A 19,834-nucleotide genomic window follows, 5' to 3' on the forward strand; every position below is an offset into this window, starting at 1 on the left:
ACAAAACAAAAACAAAAACACAGAAAAACAAAACCATTTTGGAGCATACAGATGAGATTCCGAGGGACTGATTTGCCCTGTAAGAGGTGATACATTATGTCATCACAGTGATTCACACTTAGGCAAGATCTAGGCCATCAGGTCCTTGCCAGACATCTGAGTTCGCCCAGACTCAAAAAGGTGCTCATCTCCTGAGTAATCCACCTTCATCTAGGATTCTGCTGCCAGTGCCCAGACTCCTGCTGTGAGGGCCCTGCTGCCCATGTATTCCTTCTGCAGCTCTGCCACATCACCCTGCCTCAGCCCCACCCTTCTCTCCCCCTAAACCCCACCCCTTTCCTCCTCCTGCAGGCCAATAATTGCATCAACCTCAGGGATGTGTTTGCACTGCAGGCATCAACAGATCCTGAGCCCCTCCCAGGCTGCACCCATCTCAGGGACTATATAAGGGGGGTGTTTGAGGCTGCAGCATCTTCAGATCCACAGCCCCTCCCAGGAGCAACCAGCAAAGGGTGAGATCTGGGCACCAGGCCCATTAGGGAAGTGGGACTGAGCCAGTGGGGCTCCCAGGGCTGGGATCTGCCAGCTGCCTACTTCTGGCTCCGCCCTGGCCATCAGTGGTCTGGGTACCAGCAGCCCCTGCCCTTTCCCTGGGATGGCTGCCTGCACCCCTGGGATTGCTACCTACACTGCTCATCTGAGTGGGAGCAACACTGGAAAAAACCTCCACCCAACACCCTAATGCGAGGGGGGCAGGGGGCGAGAGGGCCAGCTGGCCTGTGATGGACTGGACTATTCCTTTGGCCTGAAGCCAGAACCAAGCCTGAGATCATAATATTTTTATTCCATTCTCAACTCCCTGCCTCCCTGAGCAGTTTGTGACAGTTTTTAGGCAGCCCAGGGGGGTATAGCTTTTCAATGCTGAAGAGGAAGGGAGGGAGGGAGGGAGGGAGGGAGGGAGGGAGGGAGGAAAGGAGGGAGGGAGGGAAGGAGGGAGGGAGGGAAGGAGGGAAGGAAAGATCGAGAGGAGGCGAATGTGATCCTAGAGGTTAATTTCCAATAACAACAGTGATAATCTAATGTATTACTGACAGGGGAGCAGCTGGCACCACTGTTATTCTTCCTTGCCCATCGCTGTGGAAACAAGCTCTGAGAGGAGGCAGCATTGGTAAGCAGGCTTCTGAGCTGAGGTGGAGGGCCAGTCACCTGCACCTGAGGGGTGGGTGTCAGAGAGGATGCTTGGCCCCTGCTCCTGGTGGGCTGCACCATGACCCTAAGGCCTGTGCTGGGTTTTCAAACTCTCACATCCTACACTAACCTCAGGACTTGGGACACTTCACCTCTCTAAACGTTAGCAACTGAATCTTGAAAATGAGGAAAATCGACCACTTTGCTGAAATTTGCTTTAATGCAGTGTAGGTAGCTATGATTTTCTAATAGAAAATTATCATTTCAGGTAAAGGGTGGGAAGTGTGTGTGCTCCCCAAGTGAGTAGAAAAGGCCCAGTGCTGGCTGCTGAGTCTGCAAGTTAGAGCCCTCTTAGCTCCCTGGGTCCTGGCCCTGGGTCGCTGATGGATCCTTGTCCAGTTCCCACCTGTGTGCTCATGAGACAGTGCCCTTGCCCTCCTGGAAAAAGAAAAGGAAGTACAAGTTTTCCAGGTGTTTCTGAGTGAGGGAGCCATGGAGAAATGTCATTGCCATATTTGCTGGTGTGCTAGGCCTCTGTCCTGTGTTGTAGCCTCACCATGGAGCCGCTGAGCTTGGCCAACACCCGGTTCGCAGTGGACCTCTTCCGCACCCTGAAGGACAACAACCCCTCTGGGAACATCTTCATCTCCCCCATGAGCATTTCCTCAGCGCTGGCCATGGTCTTTCTGGGGGCCAGAGGCACTACCGAGGCACAGATGTCCAAGGTCAGCAGAAACTAACAAAAGGAGTCTGGGTTCCCTGAAAGTCCCTCCTAAAAAGCTGTGCCTTTGAGCTCTTACAGGGAGTTTTAAACACTGTGCTTGTGTGTTCCACAACTACACACGATGAGGTCAGACTTTCAGAAAAGCCCCAAGAGCAGTTCAATTATATGCAGGCTTCCACTCATGATGAGTTTTTACTGAGTACATACTATGTGCCAGGCACTGCTTTTTGTTTGGCTGAGGATACAGCGGTGAAGAAAGCTATGAAAGCCCTAATTCTCTTGCCATCTGCAAATCTTTGAAGGCGTCTCCTCTCACTTCAGATTTTCCAGTTTTTGCTTTACATGTAATCCACTACTCATTAATAGATATCTGCTATGTAATGTTACCTTTCAGCACAAAATAACACAAGTTATGGAGGAAGTTGGCGTTGTTGCCTTTTTGAGGGAACAGGAGATCATGCGGTTATATTGTGGAGAACTAGTCATGTGCCTGGAACAAGTGCCTGTGTGGGTAGGGGGGCCTGAAGCAGAGGAAAAAAGTGAGGTGTGGTAGCTGCAGGGACAGGGCCAAGCCCTGGGTGGTATGGCAGGTCCCTGTTATAGGGAGAAGCAGCAGTAATGCCTGGCCTTCCACCTGGCCTTCATGGGTGTGGGGCGCACCACTGTGCTGTGTGGACTTTGCTGAATTCTGAGAGGGAACTCCCGCTCTCCCTGACATAAGGGAAAGTTTACAAGGTGCCAGTAACTGGGGAAGGTCCTGCTTTGGATTCAAGTTTATCCATCTGTTCTAGCTGCAAATATTTTATTTGCACACTAGAGCCCGGTGCACAAAACTCGTGCACTGGGCGGTTGCGGGGTGGGGTTTGTCCCTCAGCCCAGCCTGCATCCTCTCCAATCAGGGACCCCTCAGGGAATGTCCAAATCCTGGGTTAGGCCCATCCCACAGGGAAAATCCCTCTTACAATAGGAGACTGCTGCCTCCCAACTGCTAGCCTTCCTTCCTGCATGATTTCCTCTAACAACTTCAGCCTCCCAGACTTTTTGATTCCTAACTGCTTCCCAGCCAGCCTGATTGCCCCCTCTGTGCCTTCCCCTGTGGGCTCAATCACCCTTAACTGCCCTCCTGCTCAGGCCTGGTCTCTCCCCAACTGCCCTCCCCTGCTGACCTGGTCGCCCCTAACTCCCCTCCCCTGCCAGTCGTATCATTCTCAACTTCCCTACCCTGCTGGCCAGTACGCCCCCTACTACCCTCCCTTGCAGGCCATCTTGTGACAACATGGGCATAACAATCTTGTGACTACTTGGGTGTGGCCATCTTGTGACCACATGGGGGCAGGCATCTTGTGCGAGGACATGATGGTCAATTTTCATACTACCTCTTTATTATATTGAATTTTATGAAAATCCAATGGTCTTTTCTGCTGCAGACATGAAAGCATTTTTCTATTTCAAAAACCACTTTTAATTTTATCCCCTGGTAATAATAGTTAGTAGCTTCCTGAAGGGTAAAGTCAGCTTCTATTTTGAGGTTTATCAGGGGACTGTATTACCTCAGCAAAAAGTCGTTTTAAGTTTTCCCCTGTTTTTCTATTAAAGCAGATCTATCATAGCAACTGTGCAAACATTCCATATCTTGGTGTGTAAGTGGACTTTCTACATTGTGTAGGTTTATTCTTTTTGTGTTGAAATAAGGATTTAGGAGTTATTTATAAGTTACTGGTGCTGATAGTATAATTTAAAAAACCCCTCAATTCTATAATATCTTTGTGCTCCCACATAGGGGATGATTCTTAATTTTACTGTTAATTTCTGAGAACTTTCAGTAAAACTCCATTTGATACAGAATTTATATATGAATATACCAGTTATGATTTTCTCTGGAGAAAAAGCTGACTTAGATAAATATTTTAACTATTAACCGCTTACATTCATGGGACTATAATTATAAAATTGGTATAAAAAGAGCTTCTAATGTAATTATGTCTAAAAAACCTATTAATTTTAGATTCTCTATTCTTTTGTTCTTCAATGAAAGTTTAATAAATTATTGGGCTGGGGATTATTGATAATTAATAATAAAAGCATTAAATTATTTGATAGAAGCAAATGTCAAGGAATTTGTTTCAAAATAAATGGCTATAGAAGGAATGTTTTTTCTCTTTTAGATTCTATACTTCGATGCAGTTAAGGAGATTCATTCAAGTTTTCAGAGTCTGAATGCTGATATCAACAAGCGGGGAGCTCCCTATATTCTGAAACTTGCTAATAGGTTATATGGAGAGAAAACCTATGAGTTCCTCCCTGTGAGTACTTTACCTTCACATGCTAAAACTCACGAAACAGTGCAGACATTTTCCAGCACAATCAAGTCACAGATGTCAGTTTTTATTTTATAAACATTCAGAAATAAAATACAGAATTTAAACAGAGAAAGTATCCCCATTAATTTTTTGATTTCTTTGCTAATCTTCACAGGAAAATATTGCCCCTGGCTGTGTTACTAAAGCAAGAGTGAATTCCATAATTCACTTCCAAGAACAACCAGTGTATACTTATTTATGAAAATGTTAGCGAAAGGTCAGAAAAGAATTGGTAAATTTTATGTGACACCAAAACTACTGAACTGTACAGGTAAATTAATTAAGGTGGTAAATTTAGTGTTATTTGTTTTTTACCATAATGCAAAAAGTGTAAGGGGTAGAATTTGTCTCTTACAATGAAATTTATGTTTTTTAGGACAATTTCTACTGCTTTTGAGGATTTTAGAAAACCATCTCTGTATGTAGTAGGACTTATTTGTGTTTTGGGTTTATTTTACCATTTTTGTCTTAAACAGGAGTTCTTAGCTTCAACCAAGAAATTTTATGGTGCTGAACTGGCCAGTGTAGATTTTCAGCGAGCCTCTGAAGATGCAAGAAAGGTGATAAATGAGTGGGTCAAAGGGCAGACTGAAGGTAAGAGAGTGGGCCGAATGTAGGCATTCATTACACATTGGCCGTGCCTTTCCTCTTTCCACTTTCCCAGCCTGCAGATGATTCCCTGCCCTTTTCCTCTGCCCTCAACCTCGTGCTGGGGCTAAACTCTGCCAGTGTCCAGTGCCAGACAGCTCTTTTCTTTTTAGAATATATTTTATTGATTTTTTACAGAGAGGAAGGGAGAGGGATAGAGAGGTAGAAACATTGATGAGACAGAAACATCGATCAGCTGCCTCCTGCACTACCTACTACTGGGGATGTGCCCCCAACCAAGGTACATACCCTTGATGGGAATCGGACCTGGGACCTTTCAGTCTGCAGGCAGATGCTCTATCCACTGAGCCAAACCAGTTAGGGCATCCCAGACAGCTTTTAAATGTGGAAATTCCTCAAAGTGGGAACTTCAACAGGCTTTCACTGAAGTAGCTAAATATGTCCCCCATAAATTCACAAAACCACATTTTAAAATTAAAAGTAACATTGAATGTAGGATAAAAAAGATAAAGCTTTGAGGAAAATCCATCCTGGCCCAGATTATGGAAAAGAATCCTATATAATAAAAGCCTAATATGCTAAGTGTCAGGTTATCTGGGCGGTTGTCTGTTCAAACAATCAGAGGGCAATCTACACTAATAAAAGAGAAACATGGTAATTGGCGTACGACCGCTACCCTTCCCATTGGCTAATCAGCGTATCCTTATGCAAATTAACTGTCAGCCAAGATGGCGGCCGGCAGCCAGGCAGCTGGAAGCGGAACAGGAGGCTTGCTTGCTCCAGTGACGGAGGAAGCCAAGGTTCCCAGGCCTGCTGCCGCCTGGCTCTGAGCTCCTGAAGCAACAGCTCCAAAAGATACAATGTTTCAAATATAGAAGCTAAAAATGGCGGTTAATTTGCATATACCAGTTGCGAGGGAAGACTGAGGACAACATTGAGGCCAAGAGGTACAGAAAGGAGCTAAGTAGAGGCCTCGAGGACAGAAACGGAGCCAAGGCTGCAGAGGTGGGAGGTGGGAGGTGGAAGGTGGGAGGTGGGAGGTGGGAGGGCAAGCCCAGCCACAGCGGCTGTGAGGAGGGGCAGTGGCTAAGAGGGGAATGAGCAGCGCCTGGGAGTGGGAGGTGAATGGACAGCGCCTGGGAGTGGGAGGGAAACCGGCCACAGCGCCCGGGAGCGGGAGGGGAAACCGGCCACAGTGCCCGGGAGCAGGAGGGGAAACCCGCCACAGCGCCTGGGAGCTGAGGGGAAACCCAGCAGGAGTGGCTGGGAGCTGAGGGGAAACCCAGCAGGAGTGGCTGGGAGCTGAGGGGAAACCTAGCAGGAGTGGCTGGGAGCGGGAGGGGAAACCCGCCACAGTGCCTGGGAGCTGAGGGGAAACCCAGCAGGAGTGGCTGGGAGCTGAGGGGAAACCCAGCAGGAGTGGCTGGGAGCTGAGGGGAAACCTAGCAGGAGTGGCTGGGAGCGGGAGGGGAAACCCGCCACAGTGCCTGGGAGCTGAGGGGAAACCCGCCACAGCGCCCGGGAGCGGGAGGGGAAACCTGCCACGGCGCCTGGGAGCTGAGGGGAAACCTGCCACGGCGCCTGGGAGCTGAGGGGAAACCCGCCACAGCGCCCGGGAGCTGAGGGGAAACCCAGCAGGAGTGGCTGGGAGCTGAGGGGAAACCGGCCACAGCGCCTGGGAGCTGAGGGGAAACCCAGCAGGAGTGGCTGGGAGCTGAGGGGAAACCGGCCACAGCGCCCGGGAGCAGGAGGGGAAACTGGCCACAGCCCTGTCACAGGGACAGGCATCCTCTGGAGCCAGGCCGCTTTGAGCCTGTAGGCCCGTGCATAGGCCCCTGAGCGGCCGAAGTCCGGAATGTCCGGCCTACGCTTGCAGGTGCCAAGCGGCTGGGGTTGGGGTGGGAACATCCCTAGGACCCAGGCACTCCAAGCTGGCGCACACCCAAGCGGCCAGGAACGGGGTGGGAATGTCCCCTGCAGCGAGTGAGCAGACAGCAGGGCCCTGCTTGCCACTGGCTGTGGCAGCGAGGGGCAAGCAGTGCCTTGCAGGGCCCCCACAGAGAGCAGACACCAGGGCCCTGCTTGCCCCTGCGGGGGTGAGCCAGAGAGAAGACAGCAGGGCGCTGCTTGCCTCTGACCCCAGTGGCGAAGGATAGGAAAGCCCCTACAGAGAGCAGACACCAGGCCTACGGTGGCCTCAAGCAGGCAGGTCCGCAGAGAGCAGAGGACCATGGGGAGCAGGTCTAAGCCGTCAGTAGGACATCCCCTGAGGGCTCCCAGATTGGAGAGGGTGCAGATCAGGCTGAGGGACCCCTCCTTCCCCGTGCACGAATTTCGTGCACCGGGCCCCTAGTATACTAGTAATATGCTAAGGCAACTCAACCGCTTGCTATGACGTGCACTGTTCACCAAGGGGAAGACTGTCAACGGGTCAACCAGTCGCTATGATGTGCACTGACCACCAGGGGATAGACACTCCGACCAGTAGGTTAGCTTGCTCCTGGGGTCTGGCCAATCGGGACTGAGTGAGATGGGCCAGACATGTCCTTGCACCCTCTCACAGTCCCGTCCTGGCTGGCCAACCTCCCACATCACTCCTGGCCACAATCATGCACCTGTGGGGGCCCTTCCCCTGACCACACCCTCTCACAATCTGGGACCACTCAGAGAATGTCAGAGAGCCACTTTAGGCCTGACCCTGCTCAACCCAGGAGCTTCCCCTTGGTAGTCCGTGCACTCCAACAAGGGGAATGCCACTCAGCCAGAAGCCGGGCTCACAGCTGGCAAGCACAGCAGTGGTAGCAGGAGCCTTTCCAGCCTCATCAGCAGTGCTAGGGATGTCTGAATGATGACTTAGGCCCTTTCCCCACTGAAGGTCAGTGGTCTCTAAGGGACCAGTCAGACATAACCCGAGGGCTCTCAGACTACCAGATGGTGCAGGCTAGGCTGAGGGCTCCCCACCCCCCACCAAGTTCACAAATTTCATGCACTGGACCTCTAGTCTATAATAATAAAATCATAATATGTAATTAGACCTGACACCTTCTAGACGACCTTCAGGATGAAGCTGTGGTGATGGAGGCTGAGCCCCTGGCACAAATGTAATGCATCGGGCCTCTAATATTCTCATACTTGTGACACAAACTGCTGTGGCCATAAGTATTTTGGCAAATGTCTTGTCCAAGCTGTCAGGGATGGCTCCATCTCATCTGTTTCTCCACCACCACTCTCTCTAACCTTGTCTAGGTCTGAAACAAGGCACCTACCCAACACCTGTCTCCCATCCAAGGCATTCTTCATGGCCATGCTGCAGTCACATGGGAACTTCTGTTCAGAAAACTAACTGTCCTAGCCTTCAGATACCTGTTAAAATATTTTCTATGGGAGCAGCTTCCACTTGGAGGCTTTGAAGAAGTGACTTATTTAACAACTAGAAGTCCGGGTATGAAATAGGTGCGTGGGGTAGGGTCCCTCAGCCTGGCCTGTACCATCTTCAATCCAGGACTCCTCGGGGGATATCCAACTGCTGATTTAGGCCAGATCCCTGCAGCATTCGGATATCCTTCTTGCAATCCGGGACTACTGTCTCCTAACTGCTGACCTGCCTGCTGGCCTGATCGCCCTAACTACTGTTCCCTGCCGCATAATCTCCCTAACTGCTCTCCCCTGCTGGCCTGATCCCATTAACTGCTCTGCCCTGCTGGCCTAATCCTTCTAACTGCTCTGCCCTGCTGGCCTGATCCTCCTAACTCTTCTCCCCTGCTGGCAAAATCCCCCTAAATTCTCTCCCCTGCCATCCTGAGCCCACTAACTGCTCTCCCCTTCTGTCCTGATCACCTAACTGCTCTCCTCTGCTTGCCTGATCATGACTAACTGCCTCTGCCTCAGCCCGGCCACCATGGTTTTGTAGCAAAGAACGTCCGCAAGGTCATCTGGAAGATATTCGGTCTAATTAGCTTATTACCCTTTTATTAGTATAGATCGTTTTCATGAGAAAACATTTTTCATGCCTGCCAAAGAATAGCCATTCACAAAAGAAGGCTCATTGTTTTTCATACAATGCAGAAAAGATTGTCCTGTTTTTAGCTTTTAAACCCTTTAGTTGGTTTATTTACAGTCAAGACATACTGGTGGGGCTTCCCTAACTTAACACATTAATGGGTATTAAATAAAAAGTATGAATTTGAGTTGCATTTAAATGCAGTTCAAGAATAGGATACAAATATGTGAATTTAAAAAAAAAAAAAACTTACCTTATTTCTTTAGGGAAAATTCCAGAATTGTTGGCTGCAGGCATGGTTGATAATATGACCAAACTTGTGCTAGTTAATGCCATCTATTTCGATGGAAACTGGCAGAAGATATTCCGTAAAGAGGCCACAACTGATACACCGTTCAGATTGAATAAGGTGAGGTGATGTAATTATAAAATTGCTCCTTGCTCTAAGAGAATGCAGATAATAATGTGAGTGACTTGGTTTCTTCAACGGTTCAGAAAGACACAAAAACAGTGAAAATGATGTATCAGAAGAGCACATTTCCATTTGGCTACATCGAGGACCTTAAGTGCCGGGTGCTGGAGCTGCCATACCAAGGCTGGGACCTCAGCATGGTCATCCTGCTGCCAGATGACATCGAGGACGAAGCCACAGGTCTGAAGAAGGTAACGGCTCCCACTCTCATGCTTCATGTTTCCTTCTAACAGATCCGTTCAGACTGTGTGTGTGTTGTGTGGTAGTAGGTCATCAATGTTTGCTACTCTGAAACCCTAAGATTACCTTTTCAGGGACGGTCAGTGAACAATTTTGGTGGGGACATAAGAGTCTATATTAAATGTAACATGTCAGTGGCAGCTCACAGGAATTTTCTTAAATAAACTTTAGGGAAAAGTGCAGGAAAACTAGAATTGTTTTATTGAAACAAATTTATTAAAATTAAAAACCTCAAAACATTTTACTAGGTAGCTTCACCTTATACAATGAGATCCCATTATTACACTGCTCCTTCTCATCACAATTCATATAGATTGTGAATTAAATTTCTAACAGCTACGTGGTAGAAAAGACCCATATGACACACTAGCTTGAAAGCTAAGTCTATTTTCTCATATGAACTTTGTATGATGTTTCTATTTTATTTCAGTTAAAGCGAAGACATTTCTTGTCAGGCTAGGACTAGGCAAAACTGTGAAGATTATGGTTTTTCTTTAGTGTCTCTAGCCTGCTGTGTGGTTTTTCTCTACCCTCTCCCTAACCAAACTTGTTATCAGGAAGAGGTCCAATATTAATTATTGACATGTATAAAGTACCTAATAAAATCAGAATGTTCCTTCTTTTAATTGTATTTTATTATTTGTCTCTTCTCTGATTTAAAGAGAAATTCTCCAGCCTCAAAAAAGAGATAATTTGCATCAGTAGAACAAGGGGAATGATGGGTCCATTCTAGTCCAATAGTAGTAGTAATATGGTAATGATAATAGCTGACAATCTTGTGGCACTTACTAGTACTGTGTGCCAAGTGCTTTGCATACATTAAATCATTTAATGCTCACAACAATGCTATAAGGTAGGTACTATTATTAACCCTCTCCCAATTTTAGATGAGGAACTAGTCCCTTTTCTTTTTTTACCCACAAGCTAAATCTATTAGAGATTACTTCAGCACAGTGAGTACACAAATAACCACAGTGATCAGTAGGGTTCAGAATAGAAGAAATAGAAGAAAACTTTTTAATTTTGCGTTGCACCAATGAACCAGTTAAAATAATAACAGTCATCTTGGCCTACCACAGTAATCCAGTGTGGTAGGGGTTTAGGAAAGCCTGGGTGGATGGATGGTTGGCTGGGTGGATGGATGGGTAGTTGAAGCCTCTGATGTCCAAAATACCTGTTACTTGGGCCCTAGATGGCTTGGACCACAGCTCTGATCTATTCTCACCAATTGCTGAAAAGCAATGAAATCCTACAAATGGAATCTATTTTGGCAAAAAACATAAAGGAAACTGATTAGGAACTGATAACATGAGTCCATCCATGTAAATAATGTGTATTGCCTTGCTTACGTGAAATAGTTCTCACCACTTCTTTTGCCCTTTCTCATTTCAGATCGAAGAACAATTGACTCTGGAAAAACTGCATGAGTGGACCAAACCTATGAATCTCAGATCCTTTGAAGTCAACGTGCACCTGCCCAGGTTCAAGCTGGAAGAGAGCTACAACCTCAACTCTCACCTGACCAGTCTGGGTATAGAGGATCTCTTTGATAGCAAGGCTGATCTGTCAGGCATGTCAAGAGACAGAGGTCTTTTTATATCAAAAATTATCCACAAGTCTTTTGTGGAAGTTAATGAGGAGGGCACAGAGGCAGCAGCTGCCACAGCCCTAATTGTAAAGGGTTTCTCGCCTATGCCAGCAACTGTTGAAAATTTTGTGGCCGACCATCCATTCATTTTTTTCATTCGACACAATCCCTCAACTAACATCCTGTTCTTAGGCAGACTTTCTTCCCCTTAGAAACCCAAGGTCGAGCTCAGAGCTGTATCACTGGTCCTTTCAAAAATATATGAAAATTATATGTCTTCTATAATAAATCTATCACCCCCCAAAAAATCTGTAACTTCCTTTGTTTTTTTTTTTGTTGTTTTTTTTTTTTCGCTAAAAGTATTACAAAGTGTATTACATAGGTGTCCTTTTTTCCCCCCCGCCCTTGACAGACCCCTGCCCTCCCTTACCCCCCAGTGTCTTATGTCCATTAGTTATGGTTATATGGATGCATACCAGTCCTTCGGTTGATCTCTTAATCCCCTCCCTCCTCCCCCCCAACCCTCCCTGGCCTTCCCACTGCAGTTTGACAATCAGTTTGAGGCAGCTCTGCCTCTGTACCTATTATTGTTCAAAAGTTTGTAATGGTCTTTATTATCCATGAATGAGTGAGATCATGTGGTATTTTTCCTTCATTGACTGGCTTATTTCACTTAGCATAATGCTCTCCAGTTCCATCCATGCTGTTGCAAATGGTAAGAATTCCTTCTTTTTTACAGCAGCATAGTATTCCATCGTGTAGATGTACCACAGCTTTCTAATCCATTCATCTACTGATGGGCACTTAGGCTGTTTCCAGATCTTAGCTATGGTGAATTGTGCTGCTATGAACATCGGGGTGCATATATCCTTTCTGATTGGTGTTTCTGGTTTCTTGGGATATATTCCTAGAAGTGGGATCACAGGGTCAAATGGGAGTTCCATTTCCAATTTTTTGAGGAACCTCCATACTGCCTTCCATAGTGGCTGCACCAGTCTGCATTCCCACCAGCAGTGCACAAGTGTTCCTTTTTCTCCACATCCTCTCCAGCACTTGTCGTTTGTTGATTTGTTGATGATGGCCATTCTGACAGGTGTGAGATGGTACCTCATTGTTGTTTTAATTTGCATCTCTCGGATGATTAGTGACTTTGAGCATGTTTTCATATGTCTCTTGGCTTTCTGAATGTCCTCTTTTGAAAGGTGTCTATTTAGATCCTTGGCCCATTTTTTGATTGGATTGTTTATCTTCTTTTTGTTAAGTTGTATGAGTTCCCTATAAATTTTGGAGATTAAGCCCTTATCAGATATGACGTTGGCAAATATGTTTTCCCACGAGGTGGGTTTTCTTGTTGTTTTGTTGATGGTTTCTTTTGCTGTGCAGAAGCTTTTTATTTTGATGTAGTCCCATTTGTTCAGTTTCTCTTTAGTTTCAACTGCCCTAGGAGCTGTATCAGTGAAGAAATTGTTTTGGCATATGTCTGAGATTTTGCTGCCTTTGTATTCTTCTAGAATTTTTATGGTTTCCTGTCGTACATTTAAGTCCTTTATCCATTTTGAGTTTATTCTTGTGTATGGTGTAAGTTGGTGGTCTAGTTTCATTTTCTTGCATATATCTGTCCAATTTTCCCAACACCATTTATTGAAGAGACTATCTTGGCTCCATTGTATGTTCATGCCTCCTTTGTCAAAAATTAATTGAGCATATTGGTTCGGGCTAATTTCTGGACTCTCTATTCTATTCCACTGATCTATATGTCTGTTCTTGTGCCAGTACCAGGCAGTTTTGAGAACAGTGGCTTTGTAATACAGCTTGATATCTGGCATTGAGATCCCACCTACTTTGTTTTTTCTCAGGATCGCTGCAGCTATTCGGGGTCTTTTTTTATTCCAGATGAATTTTTGGAGAGTTCGTTCTAGATCCTTGAAGAAGGCCATTGGTATTTTAATGGGAAGTGCGTTGAATGTATAGATTGCTTTGGGTAATATGGACATTTTAATGATGTTGATTCTACCAATCCAAGAACATGGTATGTTCTTCCATCTGTTTATGTCTTCCTCTATCTCTTTTTTCAACGTCCTATAGTTTTCTGAGTAGAGGTCTTTTACCTCTTTAGTTAAGTTTATTCCTAGGTATCTTAATTTTTGGGGTGCGATGGTAAATGGGATTGTTTTTATAATCTCTCTTTCTGAAAGTTCACTATTGGTATATAGAAATGCCTCGGATTTCTTGGGGTTAATTTTGTATCCTGCTACATTGCCAAATTCATGTATTAAGTCTAGTAGTTTTTTGATGGAGTCTCTAGGGTTCTGTATGTATAATATCATGTCATCTGCAAATAAGGACAGTTTTACTTCCTCTTTTCCAATTTGGATGCCTTTTATTTCTTCTTCTTGTCTAATTGCAATGGCTAATACTTCCAGGACTATGTTGAACAGGAGTGGAGAGAGTGGACATCCCTGTCTTGTTCCTGTTCTTAGGGGAAATGGTGTTAGTTTTTGTCCATTGAGTATGATGTTGGCTGTGGGCCTGTCATATATGGCTTTTATTATGTTGAGGTATGATCCTTCTATTCCCACCTTGCTGAGAGTTTTTATCAAAAATGGGTGTTGGATTTTGTCAAATGCTTTTTCTGCATCAATTGATATGACCATGTGGTTTTTTTCTTTCAATTTGTTTATGTGATGTATCACGTTTATTGATTTACGGATGTTGTACCATCCTTGCATCCCTGGGATAAATCCTACTTGGTCATGGTGTATGATCCTTTTGATGTACTGCTGGATCCGATTTGCTAAGATTTTGTTGAGGATTTTGGCATCTATGTTCATGAGGGATATTGGCCTGTAATTCTCTTTCATTGTGTTGTCTTTACCTGGTTTTGGTATTAGGGTGATGCTAGCTTCATAAAATGTGTTTGGAAGTGTTCCATCCTCTTGGACTTTTTGTAGTAATCTGAGGAGGATAGGTTTCAGTTCTTCCTTAAAAGTTTGGTAAAACTCCCCTGAGAAGCCGTCTGGTCCTGGGCTTTTGTTTGCTGGAAGCTTTTTGATGACTGCTTCAATTTCTTCCATCGTTATTGGCCTATTGAGATTTTTAGATTCTTCCTGATTGAGTTTTGGAATGTTGTATTTTTCTAGGAATTTGTCCATTTCCTCCAGGTTGTCTAGTTTGTTGGAGTAGAGTTGTCCGTAGTATTGTTTAACAATCATTTGTATTTCTTTGGGGTCTGTTGTTATTTCGCCTCTATCATTTCTGATTTGGTTTATTTGGGACCTCTCTCTTTGCTTCTTGGTGAGCCTGGCTAGGGGTTTGTCAATCTTGTTTATCCTTTCGAAGAACCAGCTCTTGGTTTCATTGATTTTCTGTATTGTTTTTTTGGTCTCTATTTTATTGATTTCTGCTCTAATCTTTATTGTCTCCTTCCTTCTGCTCACTCTGGGCTTTTCTTGTTGCTCTCTTTCTAATTCTTTGAGTTGTAGAGTTAGATGATTAACTACCATTTTTTCTTGTTTTTTGAGGTAGGCCTGTAGAGCTATAAACTTCCCTCTCAGGACTGCTTTCATTGTGTCCCAGAGGTTTTGGATTGTTGTGTTTTCATTGTCATTAGTGTCCAGGATGTTTTTAATTTCTTCTTTGATATCATCGGTAACCCAATCAATATTTAATAACATGCTATTCAGCTTCCAAGTGTTTGAGTATTTTGGGTTGTTTTTATTGTGGTTTATTTCTAACATTATGCCATCGTGGTCTGAGAAGATGCTTTTTATGATTTCAATCTTCTTGAATTTGTGGAGACTTTGCTTGTGACCCAATATGTGGTCTATTTTTGAATATGTCCCATGAGCACCTGAGAGGAATGTATATTCCGCAGCTGTGGGGTGAAGTGTTCTGAAGATGTCAATTAAGTCCATCTGATCTAGTGAGTCATTTAGGATTGCTGTTTCTTTGCTGAGTTTTTGTCTAGCGGATTTATCCAGTGATGTTAGTGGTGTATTAAAGTCCCCTACTATGATTGTATTGTTGTCGATCTCTCCCCTGATACCTTCCAGGAGTTTTCTTATGTATGTGGGTGCTCCTGCATTGGGTGCATATATGTTTACCAGGGTTATATCCTCTTGTTGTATTGATCCCTTTAGTATTATGAAGTGGCCTTCCTTATCTCTGGTTATGGCCTTCACTTTGAGGTCTATTTTGTCGGATATAAGTATTGCTACCCCAGCTTTTTTTTCATTTCCATTTGCCTGAAAGATATTTTTCCATCCCTTCACTTTCAGTCTGTGTGAGTCCCTTCTAATGAGGTGGGTCTCTTGTAGACAGCAAATGTATGGGTCATGTTTTTTTATCCATTCAGCCACTCGATATCTTTTGATTGGACCATTTAGTCCATTTACATTTAAAGTTATTATTGAAAGGTACTTGTTTGTAGCCATTTCTATTTTTTTGTGGCTGCTTTCTTTCTGGGCTTTTTATTTCTTCTTTTTACACCAGTCCCTTTAGCATTTCTTGCATTGCTGGCTTGGTGGTGATGAACTCCCTTAGCCTTTTTTTGTCTGTGAAGCTTCTTATTTCCCCTTCAATTTTGAATGATAGCCTTGCTGGATAGAGTATTCTTGGATTCAGTCCTTTGCTTTGCATCACTTTGTAGATTTCCGTCCATTCTTTTCTGGCCTGATATGTTTCTGTTGAGAAATCGTTTGATAATCTGATGGGGGACCCTTTGTAGGTAACTCTCTGTTTCTCTCTTGCAGCCTTTAAGATTCTCTCTTTGTCTTGTACATTTGCCATCGTTATTATGACGTGTCTTGGTGTCGGTCTTTTGGGGTTCATCTTGCCTGGGACTCTCTGTATTTGTGTAACTTTTTTCTTCCCCATATCTGGGAAGTTTTCTGTCATTATTTCTTCAAATAGATTTTCTAATCCTTGCTGCTCTTCTTGTCCTTCTTGCAGCCCTATTATGCGTATGTTACTTCGTTTCATGTTGTCCTGAAGCTCCCTTAGGCTCTCCTCCTGTTTTTTAATTCTTTTCTCCAGTTGCTGTTCAGATTGAGCTTGTTTCTCTGCCTTATCTTCTAACTCACTAATTCGGTCTTCTGCTTCTTCTAGTCTGCTGTTGAAACTTTCCATGGTGTTTTTGATTGTAGCTATATCACTTTTCATTTCTTCCTGATTCTTGCATAGGTTGTTGATTTTCTCATCCATCCGGTGAATGAATTGTACAACCATCATTCTGAATTCTTTTTCTGTCATGTTGCACGCTTCAGCTTCATTAATTTCCTTTCTTGGTGATTCTTCATTGTCTTTCCTCTGGGTATTGTGTCGTCTCTTCATTCTGATTATCTCCTGATGGTTCAAAGGTTGAGTTGCGTGGGCCTGGGCCGTGCGCAGTGGGAGGCTCCCACCACCCTAGTGTCACTGAAGAGCTCTGACACTAAGATGTGTGGTTGTTGTTGGTTGGTGGGAACCAGGCTCGCTCTGTGTCAGTGTTGCCAACACTCAATGTGGCCTCGCGCGTGCCCTTAGAATTAGGGACCCTGCCTGCACTGTGCTGAAATAGAGGCCCCCCTGACGCGTGTTTAGCACCAGAGCAGAGCCCCCTAGCTTGCGCCAGGAGTCAGAGTTCCCCAAGAGTTCAGTATCAGAGTCTCTGTTGCTTCGCGCAACCTCACCTTGAGAATCAGGGTCCCTGTGTGCCCTTGCACCAGGAATTGGATTCACTGGCTCTTAGTATGAATGCACAGGAAATCAGGATCTCAGGCGCAGGTGATAAGAAACACAGTCAAGTCACTGGTGCTTGGTGCTGCCTCCTGCCCTGAGAAACGGGGTTTCTGGGCCTGTGCTAGGCGGACAAACTCCCGTTCGCGCGATTGCTCCCAGCCCAGGGCTCTGATGCCAGCAGTGCGCGCAGGATTAGTTCCTGGTGCTGTGCGCGTTTTTGCTCCCAGCCCAGGGCTCTGATGCCAGCAGTGCGCACAGGATTAGTTCCTGGTGCTGTGCGCGTTTTTGCTCCCAGCCCCAGGCTCTGATGCCAGCAGTGCGCACAGGATTAGTTCCTGGTGCTGTGCGCGTTTTTGCTCCCAGCCCAGGGCTCTGATGCCAGCAGTGCGCACAGGATTAGTTCCTGGTGCTGTGCGCGTTTTTGCTCCCAGCCCAGGGCTCTGAAGCCCGAAGTGCGCATAGGATCAGTTCTAAGGTGCTCGCGCACTTTCAGGCCAAAGTTTCTGCAGCGCTGAGGCCCCGGCAAGGGGTAGGTCTATCAGTTAGTTACTCTGGCACTGCCCGCGATCCTGGGGGAAGGGGGGATGGGCTCTGCTACTCACGGATCTGCAGCAGGGATCTCCGAACTTTCCGTGTCTGCAGGTCTGTAGCTGTGGTCACAGGTCTCTGTCCCCAGTGGCTGCAGGGTCCTGGTATGCGTCTGAGATCAGACTGGGTGGTGCTGAGGCCAGGATCCTAGTCTCAAGCAGCTCTGTTTCCCAAGATGGCGTGGTCGCTGTGCCTCTGCTGGCCGCCCAGGAGTGTCTGCCCCTCCGTGGAGGGGCGCAGGCCTCCTCTGGGCTCCCGCAGTCGCGCTGCCCGCAAGTCGCCGCCTCCGGGTTAGTAGCCGCTGGGTTAGTAGCCGATCTCTGGATGCCGGTAGGTAACCGCTTCCCAAGATGGCGTGGTCTCGCCGCTGCGCTGGCGCCCAGGGGGAAGTTTCAGCCTCAATCTCTAACCATCCGCATTTTTCAGGAGTTCTCTGTCTTTCCTGGCTGCAGACTGTCTCTCAGCTGAACCTCCCCAGCTTGATCGGGCTGGTTGTTACCCGTTTCAGCTGCTCGCCCCTATCTGCTCCGGGACGAAGGACCAACACGTCCGTCTAAGCCTCCGCCATTTTTTTCTCCTCTGTAACTTCCTTTGTAATGTCCACTCTGTTGGCTGTTGACACCAATTAACTTTGGCAGATGTATCTATTTTCCTTTCTTTATATTGCAAAATTGAGTGATTGCTTTTGAATGCACCAAGCAGATATGTAGACTCTTGACAGTGTAGTAAACTAAGAAACTGATATACTCTCTTGAAAGCCATGAGAAAAATTATAGAACTGTAATTCGTTTCACAGATAGACTTCTGGAAGCTATGACAGAGAGACAGTCATTGTTGAAGGGAGGCTTAAAAACAGACATTCAATTGAAATATAAGAGAGCAGCCCAATTAAGGGTTGGATTATGAAGATAAATTTGCCTTGGCCAGGGTTTCTGACCCTTTGTTCTACAGGATTAGTCTTCTATTATAGTCCCTCTGACTTAAAACGATTAAAGAGCTTATTATCCTTTATCTACCTGGTTTGTAGTTTGTGTGGGATCACAAGGAGTGAAGAAGTAAGTGTCTTACCTTAAAAGATGCCATGAAACTACAACAGAGAAGTGAAGTAGGAGAGACTGTTAAGCTAGGTGGGGGTGCAAAGATCACACTGTTACCAGCTTCTTATGTGATTTCTGATAAAGGCTCTTGATTTCCATCATCTAGTCCAGATACTGATAGCAATGGGATGGCTTTATGCAATGCTGGATGGGGGAGGGGCTCTGTGATCAATATAAACCTTAGTCAAATGCACTCCTTGGAATGGGGCTGGAAATGCTGCATTTTCTTGCTCCCACAAAGCTGGTGGGCTGGCTAATAACGTTTCCTAAGATTCTGCTAGCCAGACTGATCTCAGTCCTCTTCTTGTTTCTATCTGATCTCAGAAAAGACAGGACTAATGGGGTTCTTGGACTGACAATACTGATATCCATGATGATAGTCAGTGGCTCCATGAAAGAAAAAGAAGATTTTAGCAAATCTGTTGGCAAGCTTTCCTTCCTTTTTTCCTTCAAAATGCTTACTGGCAGCTTCAATATTGAAGGTTCTCATAGTCATAGGAAAAACAAAAAAAGAAAGTCACTGCCTTTTGTAATCCTTCTCTTTGGGATCTTATGCTAAAATCTACACAGTGATTTAGAGTAAATTGTGCTAATCAGGTAGAAACTGAATTGCAGGGCCCCATGCAACTCTGCTCATATCCTTATTATATATGAGGGAGCAGGCTCATGGACTACAAATAAATTATTGAAGGTTAAAACAAGCAGTAAATTTCAGAGCAGAAACTAGAATTCAATAAATATTTTACTTGGAGAACATCTAATTCTTTACTGCAATGTGAACTAGGTAACTCAGACCTTTTAACACAACCAAAAAACCAAACCAAGCAACCCTGAGCCCAAAGGCAAGGGAGCTGCCATGATTATGAAATACTCAGCAATCCTGGGTAAATTGGTGACTATGGAAACTGGGGCCACGTTTACCCTGGGGTCATTTCCCAATCCAACTGAGGTAATAGGGCATGAAGCATCCATTTTGATGATGTTCACGGTCAGGCAGGCAGAATTTTGGGCTGTCAATTATGGGGGCCCAATTGTGACCCTGTGATTTCACATGGCAACATTAGAACTACACTCTAGGAATATGAGTGCAGCAGCTCAGAATGCAGCCCTGATGTAAGTCCTTGGACAGTCCCCCCAATTCCAATCCCTGGGATTGGATTACATCTATTCTGGTTTGCTACTATCCAGAGACATATGGAAGATGCAAACAAAAATCATCCCTGAAGAAGATTACCCTTACACCTCAAATC

General features: G+C 45.4%; 1 protein-coding gene across 1 annotated transcript; it reads left to right on the plus strand.

Annotated features, from left to right (window-relative positions):
- Nucleotides 1-462: 462 nt before the first annotated feature.
- On the plus strand, nucleotides 463-11,478 carry LOC139001976 (leukocyte elastase inhibitor-like). The gene is made up of 8 exons (XM_070403458.1): nucleotides 463-512; nucleotides 1,095-1,168; nucleotides 1,739-1,913; nucleotides 4,078-4,215; nucleotides 4,749-4,866; nucleotides 9,148-9,290; nucleotides 9,377-9,544; nucleotides 10,986-11,478. Exons 3-8 carry the CDS (start codon nucleotides 1,746-1,748, stop codon nucleotides 11,391-11,393), a joined length of 1,143 nt encoding a protein of 380 aa, XP_070259559.1. The 5' UTR covers nucleotides 463-512; nucleotides 1,095-1,168; nucleotides 1,739-1,745; the 3' UTR covers nucleotides 11,394-11,478.
- Nucleotides 11,479-19,834: the final 8,356 nt, after the last annotated feature.

This window comes from Myotis yumanensis, unplaced genomic scaffold (assembly GCF_028538775.1).
Source record: "Myotis yumanensis isolate MYYU_CA2020_CCGP unplaced genomic scaffold, mMyoYum1.0.hap1 SCAF_2, whole genome shotgun sequence".
Lineage (NCBI taxonomy): Eukaryota > Metazoa > Chordata > Mammalia > Chiroptera > Vespertilionidae > Myotis > Myotis yumanensis.